This window comes from Cavia porcellus, unplaced genomic scaffold (assembly GCF_034190915.1).
Source record: "Cavia porcellus strain 051 isolate PalLab524CR breed Dunkin Hartley unplaced genomic scaffold, mCavPor4.1 scaffold_5, whole genome shotgun sequence".
NCBI lineage: Eukaryota > Metazoa > Chordata > Mammalia > Rodentia > Caviidae > Cavia > Cavia porcellus.
Genome location: NW_026947488.1, coordinates 58,012,775 through 58,025,606, shown reverse-complemented (window position 1 = coordinate 58,025,606; position 12,832 = coordinate 58,012,775). Strand labels below are relative to the sequence as shown.

General features: G+C 39.0%; 1 protein-coding gene across 1 annotated transcript in view; it reads left to right on the top strand.

The window, feature by feature from the left end:
* Positions 1–4,741: 4,741 nt before the first annotated feature.
* Positions 4,742–12,832, top strand: part of Acad11 (acyl-CoA dehydrogenase family member 11) — an 89,611-nt gene continuing 81,520 nt past the window's right edge. The window contains exons 1-2 of the mRNA XM_003476490.5: positions 4,742–6,141; positions 6,517–6,724. Coding sequence (XP_003476538.3) covers positions 5,469–6,141; positions 6,517–6,724 — 881 coding nt within the window. The 5' untranslated portion in view covers positions 4,742–5,468. The remainder of the gene's footprint in view (positions 6,142–6,516; positions 6,725–12,832) is intronic.

Below are 12,832 nucleotides of genomic sequence, written 5' to 3'. Positions count from 1 at the left end.
TATAAGTAAATCATTCAATAGTTTTGCAAAGGGTACTACCAAAGTAAATTTGTGAGAATATGAATACTGGAATTTTTTATCAAAGCTCGCCTGTTAATAGAAATAACAGGATACATAATTACAGAAAGCCACACATATAAGTAGTTGACAGTTTAACTTGATATAGAAGTTTAGAATTGGGAAGAATTTTCCCTTAAAAGTTGCTAGGATATTATTCCAGTGACCAGTTCTAGTCTCTGATACAGTATTTCACAATGTGTTTATGTGAATCAATTTTCACCCATTGTGCTACTTGATGGACATTTTCAAACTAGAAACTTACATTTTTGAGTTCTGGGAATTTCATTTAAAAATTAGTTATTTTCCCAGGTCCCTCAAATTTAAAGAACCAACCCAAAAATGAGCATCTAAGATAAAAATGCACTTTGCAGATAAAGAAATACAAATGGCAAATAAATATGAAAAAACGTTCAACATCATTGGTCATTCAAGAAATGCAAATTAAAACAACACTGAGATTCCATCTCACTCCAGAAAAAATGGCTATCATCAAGAAATCAATCATTGGGGCTGGAGGTTTAGCTCAGCGGCATAAGTGCCTGCCTTGCAAGCAAGCAGTCGTGAGTTCAATCCCCGGTACCGATAAAAAAGGAAAAAGACAAAAAAAAAGAAAAGAAATCAATCATTAACAAATGCTGGTGGGGTTGTGGGAAAAAGAAATTCTACTCCACTGTGGGAGTGGTGCAACTACTGTTGAAGTCAGTGTGGAGAAGCTGGGCATGGTAGTGCATGCCTGTAATTCCTGCACTTGGGAAGCTGAGGCAGGAGGATTGTTGCAAGTTCGAGATCACCCTGGCCTACAAAATGAACACAAGACCAGCCTGAAGAAAAGAAAAGAAAGAGTGAAGAGACTTCAAAAAATTAAAACTAGAGGTCCCATTTGATCTAGCTATTGCCTTTCTTGGGACCTTCCCCAAAAAATTAAAAGCCACAGAGATATATATGCACACCCACGTTTATAACAGCACAGTTTGTAACAGCTAAATCTTGGATACAATTCAAACACCCATCAACCAAGGAATGGATTAAAAAAGATGTATATTTTTATACAATGGAATACCACTCAACTATAAAGAAGGATAAACTTGAGGGTTTTATAGGTAAATGGGTACAACCAGAAACCATATTCACAAATGAAATAAATCAGACTTGCATCCTACTGGCCCCCTAGTGTAAGAAATTGAAAATAAATAAGATAAAAAATCTATAACAGATATGGTGAAAAGGAAAGAAACTGCTCAAAAGGAAAGAACTGGGATGGGGGAAAAGAAAAAAGGAAGGGAAAGAATATAATAACAAGATAATTATACTATTAATTTCTTTAAGTTCTTGAAAAGAACGGTTTGGGGTATTATTGTTATGATTATTATTGTTTTTATTGTTTTTTCTCTTTAAAATAAAAAAATGATTATTTTCTTGCTTGGCTTTTTTATTTCTAGATTTTTGCAGTACTCCCATTATTTGGAAGTTGGTTCCCCTGGACCAGTCCTTTACTTCTATTTCCTAGGTCCAGTTTTCCAGCTTTAGTTTTCTGCTCTTGGGTAATCTTTCAACTTCCCCAATCCACTGAGATTTTAATTTCTGTTACCATCTCCAGTCACGAAGAATTCTTTTTAACCATCAGTATGATGCTTTTTATAGTAGCTGTTCCTGTTTCATTTATGCAATAGCTTTTCTCATGTGAGGATGCTAGTAGTAATTTAGAGGAATGTTTCCTATCCAAATTGCTATTTTTATTTTGTTTCTTTCACATTAGCAGATTCTTTCAGCCTTTATTTTAACCATATCTGAGTGGAACAATAAGCCAGGCATGGGGTGCACACCTGTAATCCCAGCACTCGGGAGGCTGAGGCAAGAGCATCACTGCAAGTTCAAGAACAGCCTGGGCCACAAAGTGAGCTCAAGGCCATCCTGAACTGCATAGCAAGATCCTGCCTCAAAAAAAAAAAAAAAAAAAAAAAAAAAAAAAAAGACAAAAAAGAATGGGACAACAAAAGTGAGGAAGTGGGCAGTATTTTTTGATTTTCAGCTTGTAGGGTAATCTAGCCAGGACCCATTTGAACCCATAACTGAGTCTTTTTGGCTCAATGGGATTTTTCCAGAGAAGAACTTTTCTTACTCCAGAAAGAAAGGCTATCACTAAAAACTCAAAAAATGTTAAAGGCTATTAAGGTTGTGGGAAAAAAAGAACCCTTCTGCATTGCTGGTGGGAATGTAAACTAGTATAAACACTATGGAAATCAGTTCAGAGATGCTTCAAAAAACCAAAACAAGATATTCTATTTGATCCAGCTATACCTCTTTTGCATATCTTGCCAAGAGAGTTAAAGACATCATACTACACTTACACACGCATAGCCATGTCATAGCAGCCTGACAGTGAAATCTTGGAAATGGTCCATGCAGGCCTAGCAAAAAGATGAATGCATAAAGAAAATACAGTACTATTCAGTCATAAAGAAAGATAAGTTTGATTCATCTGTAGGAAAATGGAGGTACCTTAATAGTAAGTGAAATAAATCTGACACAAAAAATTAAATATTGGATAGCTTCTCTCTCTTATATTAGAAACCAAAAGTATAGAAACTTAAAGAGCAAAATAAAAGCCAGATGATAAGAAACAAGGAGATGGGGCTGGGGATTTAGCTCAACGGCATAAGCGCCCACCTTGCAAGCAGGTAGTCATGAGTTCGATCCCTGGTACCGCTAAAAACGAAAAAGACAAAAAAAAAAAAAAAAAAAAAAGAAACAAGGAGATAACCTTTATGGTGATGGGAAGAGGATCCGACAGGAAAAGACGAGAGGAAGAGAAGGGAAAGTAAAAATGGTCAAAATTTGGTATGTATATGTACCAATTCCCCATGGTGAATGTATTTATTATGTATCACAAACACAATAAAGAAAAAAATTTTAAAGAATTTTTCAGACTCCAACTGGAAAGGTATTTATTCCTGACTGTACACCAGGACAGTTAAATGGAGAGGTGTGAATGTGTAAATATTGAATGCACAGACATGTAACACTGTTAACCCCTTGCTTTACGCCTAAAAACCTGCCCCAGTTACTGATAAAAATTCTGTCACGCTCTCTCCAATAAATAAATGTCTAATCTTCTGTCCTGGTAGGCAAGGGTGTTTACTCAAGACACTCACAGTGGAGTTAGGACCCTTGGGCCCTGGTTTGTTACCTTAAGACTTTCAATCAAAAAGTTTTTAACCCTAAATTAAGGCCTTCTAGAAGTACTTACGCCTATTCCTGAGTCTTTGGGGGGATTCTGTGGTGTAAGCTGGATGCAGGCTTAAGATTCAACTTCTTAAACTCTGTTAAACTAGTCTTGCTTCATTCACCCCTTTTTCAGTTTCCAAAATTGTGTCACTATAATCTTCAGGAACAGGAATTGGGCAACAGAAATCTGCTGTCTTCAATGGGGTTATTCCTTTTTAAAAAAATTCCTTCACTGTCAAATTAGTGAAGTTGGGTAGTTATAGTAAAATTCCTATGCTTCATCCTTATTTTTGATGCTTCCTTTAATACAAATAACCCTGAGAAGAATGTATTCCAACCCCCCTTTTCTAATTAGGGGGAAAACTCAGGTTAATGTACTGCCCACCCAGCTATCTGTCAAAAATATTCAGAGCTATGCTTCTGAGTAGCATTTAAAACTTACATATTCTAATCTCAAAACCCCTACGTGGCTCTCTCCAGTTTCTCTACAAGTTATACTTACATTCTATACCACATAATTCAGTTACTTGTGTTTTTTAGTATTCTACACTCATTTAGTGTTCCAACTAAAGCAAAAAGACTTAGAAGGTCAGGGAATTTATTTCTTTTGTATCATTTGATGCAATTAAATGGTGTTGAGAACATACAAAGACATTTTCTATATTTTCTACGTACTCTGTACTTTCCCTATCATAATTCTTACCACCTTTATTGTAACACACATTTTCCTTCCTGTCATTCACACTTATTTAGGAAGTTTTGTATATTTTGTATTCGTGGTGTCTGATATCTATAAAGAGGCGTTTGAGCTAGATGAATCACAATTAAAAAAAATAAGACCAAATTATCACATAGTAAGAAACAGATATCAACTATAGCTCCTATGTGGCAATTTTTAAAAAAGATAAATAGGGGGCTGGGGATTTAGCTCAGCGGCATAAGCACCAGCCTTACAAGCAGGCAGTCGTGAGTTCGATCCCTGGTACCGATAAAAATGAAAAAGACCAAAAAAAAAAACATAAATAGTGCAAATGAGATAGAAAATACATGTTTACACTTAGGTTCTGAAATTGTTTGTGATTACAATGACCTTTTTATTTCAACTTGGAACAAGAACTCAAAGTCTTTATTTTAAATTTATAAAATTTAAAGATGTTTAAAGATATCACACAGGAATACTTTCCACTTGTTCTAATTAGAGATACCAGTTTATGCCTATTGAATCTAAAAATTTTGGAACATTATCCCTTTGTAGTTAGTAATACAGTTAAAATGGTGCACCCCAACCCTGCCACCAATGCGTTATGTGTCAAAACAACTAAGATCTTTTTTTTTAAACCAAAACTTTCATGATTTTTTAAAAGGGAAAGAGCAACAATCACCTAATTTTCTCTATTTCGCCTATGTTAAAACTATCCAGCTTAAGTAATGTTATTTCTTTTATTGGTTTTTTTTTTTTTTTTTTTTTTTTTGGCAAGGGCTTGTGAAGTTGTCAAGGGTGGGCTCATATCTACAATCCTCCTGCCTCAATTCTTCAGTTACACGCATACACCACCAGGTTTATTTACTTTTACTGAGGAGATAATTCCATATGAATTTTGGATAAAACAAATGTAGTATCAGTTAGGCCTTTATTACTTACTGCAGCATATATAATCTAAATATATACCTCAATATTCTGACCTATAAATAAAGTAAAATAATACCAATGACATAGGGCTGTGGTGAGAGAAGACTGAATGCTGAAGTACTCAGCATATAGTGAAAGCTCAATAATTTACTTTCTACTAAATGCAATGAGCAAAAGTCTTGTACAAGGCTTAACCATGTATAATCATTACTGTAAGAACATTACATACAATGGCGTTTTCAATTCTCATAACCATGACAGAGGTAGATAATACAATGCCCTCCTTATATTACAAACTTTCTGAAGAAAAGAGGCCAGGCACGTTAAGGAGTATCTTAAAATCTCAGGTTAGGGTTAACCCTGCTCCCTGCCGCCCTGCTCCCATGTGAGATACTGGGAAGATTGCCTGAAACTCGAAATCTATGCTCAGCGGGCTTTATATCTGAGTTAATGTCACCATCACTGTTGTGCAGAACGAGGTGGACTAGGAGATGCTAGGGCGACAAGAAGCTGAACACAAACCAACAGCAGGCACAGGAACTGCACCATATGGATGACTCACTTGGTGTTGGTTTGTTTTTTGAGAACGAACATTTTAGGACTAGCACTAAAGCGGGGTCTTGCCCGTTGTGGAACGGGATCCCCAGCCCAAGGAAACGATGGTGAGGGTCTGAGTGGGCGGGACGGGGGAGCCTCACTCGGGACCCCTCTTTGGAGTGTCGCCTCCCTGCCACTCGCGACGCCGCTCACCTGTAGGGATTGGAATCCACCACCTCGGCGCTCATCTTCTCGATGCGGACCCGGCCGCCCCCTCCGTCGCCGTCGCCCAGGACCCGCCGACTCCGTTCCTGGGCGAGTTCCCGCTCCAGCTCCCGCACCCGCTGCTGCAGCCGCTCCACAGACTCGGCCATGGCTGGGACCCCGCCGGCCGCCGCCCCCAGCCCAGCCCGCCGCCGCCGCCGCCCCACGCTGCTCGGCTGAGCCCGCGAGGAGACACAGAAGTCTCAGCCTTGGCCTTCCAAGCCTCGGGGCCTCCCAGTTGGACACGTCTCCGTCACGCCCGCCGGCCTCCCAAGGCCCCGCTTCCGGTGCGTCGCCGTCTTCGTTCCCCCGGCGCACACTCGCTGCTCTCGGCTTCCTTCCTTACTTAGATCCGCTAGCGCAGGCACTAGGAGACCAGGGCCCTAAGCATCTAGCGAAGGCGGACGGCAACACTGCCTTTATAGGTAAACAGGGAGCAGAAACACCAGGATCTATTATTCCCCAGCTCGCAGGCCTGACGACCTCTTTTGCAAACCGCACCCTATCGTCTTCCGCCTGAAAGCCCCTTAAGTTTGAGGGTGAAGAGGCTTTTGCGGCCTTCTTCAACAGTTGCGACCACTGTGGCATTGCTATCTTTAAACCTGAGGTCTCTGATTCTGAGGGGAAATTCTATATTGGAACGCACACCTGGAGCTTCCGGGATCTTCACGAGAGCCCTAGAACTCGCCTGCTAGTGTTCAGCAGCTAGGGCGCCGAGGGCGTCTGTGATTGGCTAGGGCTGGCCCCGCCCCCGCCCCCGCCTCGCGCCCTTTATCTCACGCAGATGTCCTGCCTCCTAGGGACTTTGGCAGTCTCCAACTGTGGATTCCGAGGCTTACTGCGTGCAACAGCAATGGTGCAGGGACATGCCAGATGGAGAGAGCCTGACATCGCCGAAGTGCTTCCACAGCACAAGTTCGACCACAAAGCCCTGGAGGCCTACCTAAACCAGCGCTTGCCTGGCTTTGGTGCTCAGCCGGAGACTACGCTGACCGTTTCACAGTACAGGTAGCGATGCGAGCCCTCACCTCCAGCAGCAACAAAGCTGTGCTTTTGGGCTTGCCTTCTTTTCACCCTGGGGCGGGCTTTAATTTTCCTCGGGCCCAATATGTTTCCTGCAAAGAAGCACCTAGCTGTTGCCTGTTGCCTGTTCCCTACAGTCCATTCCGTGCCAGCCCTGGTTAAGGGCAATAATCGAAGCACTGTAATTACATCTGTCATTCCACTAGGCAATGGAATCTTCGTTTTAAAATGAAATTAATGTGCCTCGATCTTTTGTGCTACAATCATTTGTAAATTGAGACCTTATTCTGAGACTGGTATAATTCCCTGTAATTGGCCATGTTCCCAGTAGGATCCGGATCCTAGCCTGTTCACTGAGCAAGCTACAGCACCACCTGGGACCTAAGTTTTTTGGAAACTAGGAAATTAAACTGAATGAGATGATCCTCATAGTACTGTTCTCCACCGTGAATCTGGCTTTAGTCTGATGTTTTACAATATATGTTTTAAAGCTTTATTTTAAATAATATTTTTATAAACACGGGACTAAAGGAAGAGTTCTGGCTTCTACGAAACTGTATCTGCCATTGTCTGGGTATTTAAATAGGTAAACTGAAAGAACAATTTTCCTAATTTGTAGTACTGCCTGTTTTGATAAGTCTTAAGAATAATGAAGGTTTATAGCTCAGTGGCACTCCGCCTGCCTGACAAGTGGAAGTTCGTGAGTTTGAGCCTTGGTATCAAAAGTTTTAGCTCAGCGGCATAAGCGTCTGCCTTGCAAGCATCTGGTCATGAGTTCGATCTCTGGTACCGATAAAAAAGTTTTTTTTGGAATTTTATTTTAGTTTTTTTCTTTTTTTTCCCTTGAAATAAAATGGACTTGAAAAAAAAAGAATAATGAAGTAATGTGGGTGAAACGGTTTAAACATCTCAGTAACGCTGGGTTCTAGTGTCTCATTACTGGCATTTATTTTCTTTGACTTGATTTTACTGAAAGTGGAAGTAGACTAGTGAAGGCCAGATGAATCACAGAGTTTAGGGAATATAAAAATTAACAGGCCAGTAGGTACTGGGGAATGAAGAGTAGCTGTGGCTTTTACCCTAGGAACTTGTTGTAAACAAAGTAACAGATTAAAGTTCAAATTTTAGCTATTGCTGTGGAATTTGAACAGATTGTCCTTTGAGTTTAAAGTCCTGCTTTGGCAAAAAGCAATAATATTAATATCCTAGATTTTGGAGTTACTGAATTGAAAAATACTTAGTTCTTAATTAAGCTGAATGCTTAATAAATGAAATTAGTTCTGGCAAACAAATTACTTCCAGAAATGCTGCTTAACTTTAACGCAGATGTATGGAACTCTGATTCCCACTGAGAAACACATTCATTTCCAGGATACATAAAAAAGTTTATGAGAATTGCAAACATATTAGTTGACAAAGGAAGCCTCAAATCTGCCTCCATCGGTCTTAAATGGTTGTATCTTATTGGATTTTATTATATATGATAATATAAACAAAAACTTTTATAGACAAGGAGATTATACAGAAACCATTGTTCATTTTCTGTTAATTGGTTCTAAATACCCTGTAATAATGCCATTCTCTTGAATGGTTTTATAGTGTTTTGATATATTTGGTGCTACAGTATACAAAGTTATACTCAAAGATTTCAAGGAAATAGACACTATGGTAACTATTTTTATGTCAGGGTATCTTGTGGTGAAACACTATTTTGCTTAAATGGTTATATTTTGACCTGTTCTGTTGTTATGCCCTCTCTTATCTCAATTCCCCCCTTTTTTTAATTATTTACTTTTTTATTTTTATCTTTTTAATTAAGGGAAAAATAAATAAAAAATAGGATACATTATAGTAACCTACTTTGATTTCCTATTAACTTGATTTGAAATCCTGTATTGCCCTCACCATCTTGTTTTGACTGATTTTCCCCTATTCTGCTTTGCTTGATAGTAAGTACCAAGTTCAGAAGTATAGGCAACAACTGTGAAGACAATAAGATTCATTGTGGTTGACTTATTATCTTCTTTTAAAGTCCTGTAATGTCTCCAATGCTTTGGTTTTATTCTTTACTATTTTGTTCAGTTTTATTATAACTGGCAATTCTTCTAAAAATAGCAAGAGGCAGTATGGTAACCATTGTTGATCACCTTGTATTTTGTTTTTACATTATCTATTATGTCCATCCTTTTGATTTGACTGACTCTGTTCTGATATGTCGCATTTGGTTTTACTCTCTTCAAAAAAAGTAATAAGAACAGAGGGAGTAATAAAACCCAAAATGTGAAATTGTCATTGTACAAAAGAAAAGAAAGTGCTCTAAAGGTTATAACTGCATGTATGTTTAAGTGTATAAGATAGATAACCATATTACTGAGTTTTTTTGGATCATTGAACAAAACTGCTTGCACTCTCACTGTTTGAAAATCCACTTTATATGCTTTAATTTTGTAACTTGAACAACTATTTCTAAGATGAGAATATGTAATCTATTAACTAGTGATTTCTTACTGTTTATTTTTTAAATTTTGTATTACTTGTACCCTTTTTCTGTTTTTTTTTTCCTTTTTCTCCTAAAAAAAAAAAAAAAAAAAGTCTTGAAAGGAAGCCTCAAATATCCTGAACTAGCTTTAAAAAAAAAACATACTGTGAAAGTATAGGTGTTAAAAGTTTAATAAAAGACAGCTAAAAAATACGTAATGTAGAAATTGACTCATGAGTTATAGAGCCGGTAATCTACACAAATAGTTATGAACAATTCATTATACAAATCAATTATATTTCTATACATTAGCACAAAATATTTAAAATATATTCAAAAAGCTATACTTAATAAAGGATCAAAATAAATTTATATTACCTAAATTACCTAAATATGTGCAAGACCTGTATAGAGAAAAATGACAAAATTTTATTAAAACTTTTAAAAGAATTTTAAAAATTGAGAGATGTCATGCACATGAGTAGGAAAAGTCAATACTGTAAATTTTTAGTACTTGGTAATAAAATTTTTATTACTTTAGATTACTTGGTAATCTAAAGACTCAGTGCAATGGCAGTCAAAATCCTGATTTTTAGTGAGAAAAATGTGCTCCTAAATTTTATGCACAAGAACAAAGGATTAACAATAGTAGAAACCCTCCTAAGGAATAAAAGTGGGAAATTTGAATTAAGATTGCATGCTGTTAGCACAGAAATAAACAAACATACCCAATGAACAAAGAATAGAGAATTTAGGGAAAGACCCACACAGTTAGAGGACTTTGATATATGAGAGTGCTGCCATTGAAATCTGTGGTTGTAATGGCTTGTATCTATAGACATCTCCCCAAAGCCGCACGCAGACATAGGTGGGGCTTTTTGGAGGTGGCTGGATTTAGGGTTTGTGCTGCTTTGATCAAGGACATAGTGCTGGGACTGATTCATGATGTGGGACTAAAGGAGGGTGATTACTAATTTAGCCCACTGGTTGGTTTGGCATAGTTCTGAATGTGAGTGCTACCCACCCTAACAAGGGGTTTGCCTAGATAGAATATAAATTTTGTAGGAAAAGCTTCATCTTTTTGTTTTTGTGATTGAATCTTGAGTGTTTGGTGAGCACACTCAACAATTCCTTGACCTTGAGGGTTATAAGCAACTCTTTTGGCAAGGGAGACATGAAAAGTTTTACAAAACATTTGGAAAGCAACACTCATATAGGTTGGGCCATAGTCTTAAGTGCCCGTGGGCAGCCTAGGATACTAGATGCATCCAAGCATTGAGCAGTGTGACATGTTTAGCTGCCTCACCAGCGTGAGTAGAAGCAAAGATAAATCCTGAAAAAGTGTCCACTGAAACTGGACCAGCATAGAGAGCCAAATTGAGGAATGTGAGTGACATCCATCTGCCAGAGATGGTTGACATGTAACCCTCGGGGATTGACCCCCATGGAAAGCAAGGGAAGATGTACACATGAGGAGCATTGTTTAACAATCTGCTGAGCCTGTTCTCAGGTTAAATGGAACTGCGGGTGCAAAGCAGAAGCATTTTGATTGAGTGTGGCAAGGGGGCAGAAGCCTGTCAAATGGCATCTGAGGGGACAACAGTGACAGTGGCCGGCAGTTTGTCTCTTGCATTGTTTCCCTCTCTGAGAGGCCCTGGTAATTGGGAATGGGAATGTAAGTGGCTAATAAAACAGGGAACTGGCATTCCCAAATGACGAACTGGTTTGTGTGAAATATCACCCACACTCTGTAGATCTGTAGTTGCCACATCCAGAGGCCATTCCATTGGCCAATTCTGTTGGGTAATAGCAGAAAGATCCACTCCTGTGTCTAAAAGCCCTTTAAAAGATTTTCCTTCAATTCCATCTCAGGATGATCCTGCTTAATCTGTTGAATACAATAAGTATGGGAAGACTGAAAGCCCCTGAACCTCCTTCCTTAGATTTTCCAATATTTGTCAAGAGAAGAATAACCAGTTGAGCAACATAAGAATCTGGTGTGATTTGAACAGTGTTTTGAGTATATTGAACCATAATCTTGATTTCCCCTGTTTAGTCAGCATCATTGACACCTGACAAAACCTGGAGACCTTTTAATGTGAGACTGCTACAACCTAGTAGTAGACCCACTGTTCCTTGAGGCAAAGGGACATAGACTTCAGTAGGAGTAATTTGAGGTTCCATTTGAGGCGTTAGTATGAATCTGTAAAGAAACTGAGATCCAAACCTCTACTGTCTTTTGTTGCTCACCAGAGGTCATAAATGTGCTTGGTGGCAGAGAGTGAGGCTGGGGAGGAGTTGAGGAAAGCACCCCCATTGTTTGGTGGGGCTGAGGCAGGCCCTGTTGGAACTTCCCTGAAATGAGTTCGCTTTCCACATCTATTTTTGATCTATACTCACTTTCCCTGTGATATTCTCGTCGACCCCTTGCACAGATAGGAGGTTTTGTGGAAGAGACATACAAGGCTGTGCTGCCCCCATAGGTGCAGCAGCAGAACAATTTCAAACCAGATGTCCCTCCCCTCTGCAATTAAAACAAGTAGCCTTGTTTTTTCCCTTGCCTTTAGGCTGTGGGTTTACAACCTGAGAGATAGCTGCTGCCAAAGCAGTACCCTGTACATATGAGGGGCCAATATCTACACAAATCCGAATCATCTCAGACAGTGTAGCTCACTTTTTGTGGGCTCTTTCATTTTTAGATTTTTATTTTAAAGAGTATAAAACTAAGAAAAATAAAACCAATCAGAAGAAACCAGTGTAAGTGATACAGAATGTCAAAACAATATGATATCAACAATAGTCACCATAGTGCCACTTGCTTTCTTCAGAATAGCTGTGGATACCCTCAGACATAGTAAAAATCAAGCAACAGAATAGAACCAATAAAAACAAAACAATGAATGCAATAAAGGACTTCAAAACAAGGCAGTAGTAAGTCCAAAATGGCTACCATAGTACATCTTGCTATCTTTGATACAGCTGCTCATGTCACTGGATATAACAAAATCAAACAAAACAGAACCCAGCCCAACAAAACAATGAAAATAATACAGGACTTCAGAACATAACAATAGGGAATCAACAATGCCCATCACCCTCAGAAGGAATTCTCTCCTAGATACCTCACCATCCTCTGAATAGATTATCAGACCACCGCCCTACACCTGTAGGGTCACTAAAACAACAGGACCCTACAGCTGCAAGTCACTCAAACAACAGACCGTCACCAGCATCAAATTGCATTTTACCTCAATAGCTATCATCTCAGCCTGTGTTTCTCCAGATCAGCTGGTCACTTATGGTGGAGGGGATTGGCTTTTCTCGTTTGCCAGTCCATGCACCAGAAGAGGCTGAGATTTTTCTGTCCCCCTGCCACTGGCAGCTTGTGCATGATTATGGTTCACAGGGAGGGCTTGCTTCCTGGTGAATCCTTGTTCTCTCCTCCCAGAGTCCACAAATGGTGCTGACTCATAGGGAAAGGCTTGGATCTGCTCTTCAAACTTCTTGACACAATTTGCATTTTCAAAAGCCAGGTGCTGAACTATTAATTTACTTACTTTGTCATTAATAATTCTCACACTGGCTTGCAATAAACGTGCAGCGAAATCCTAAAA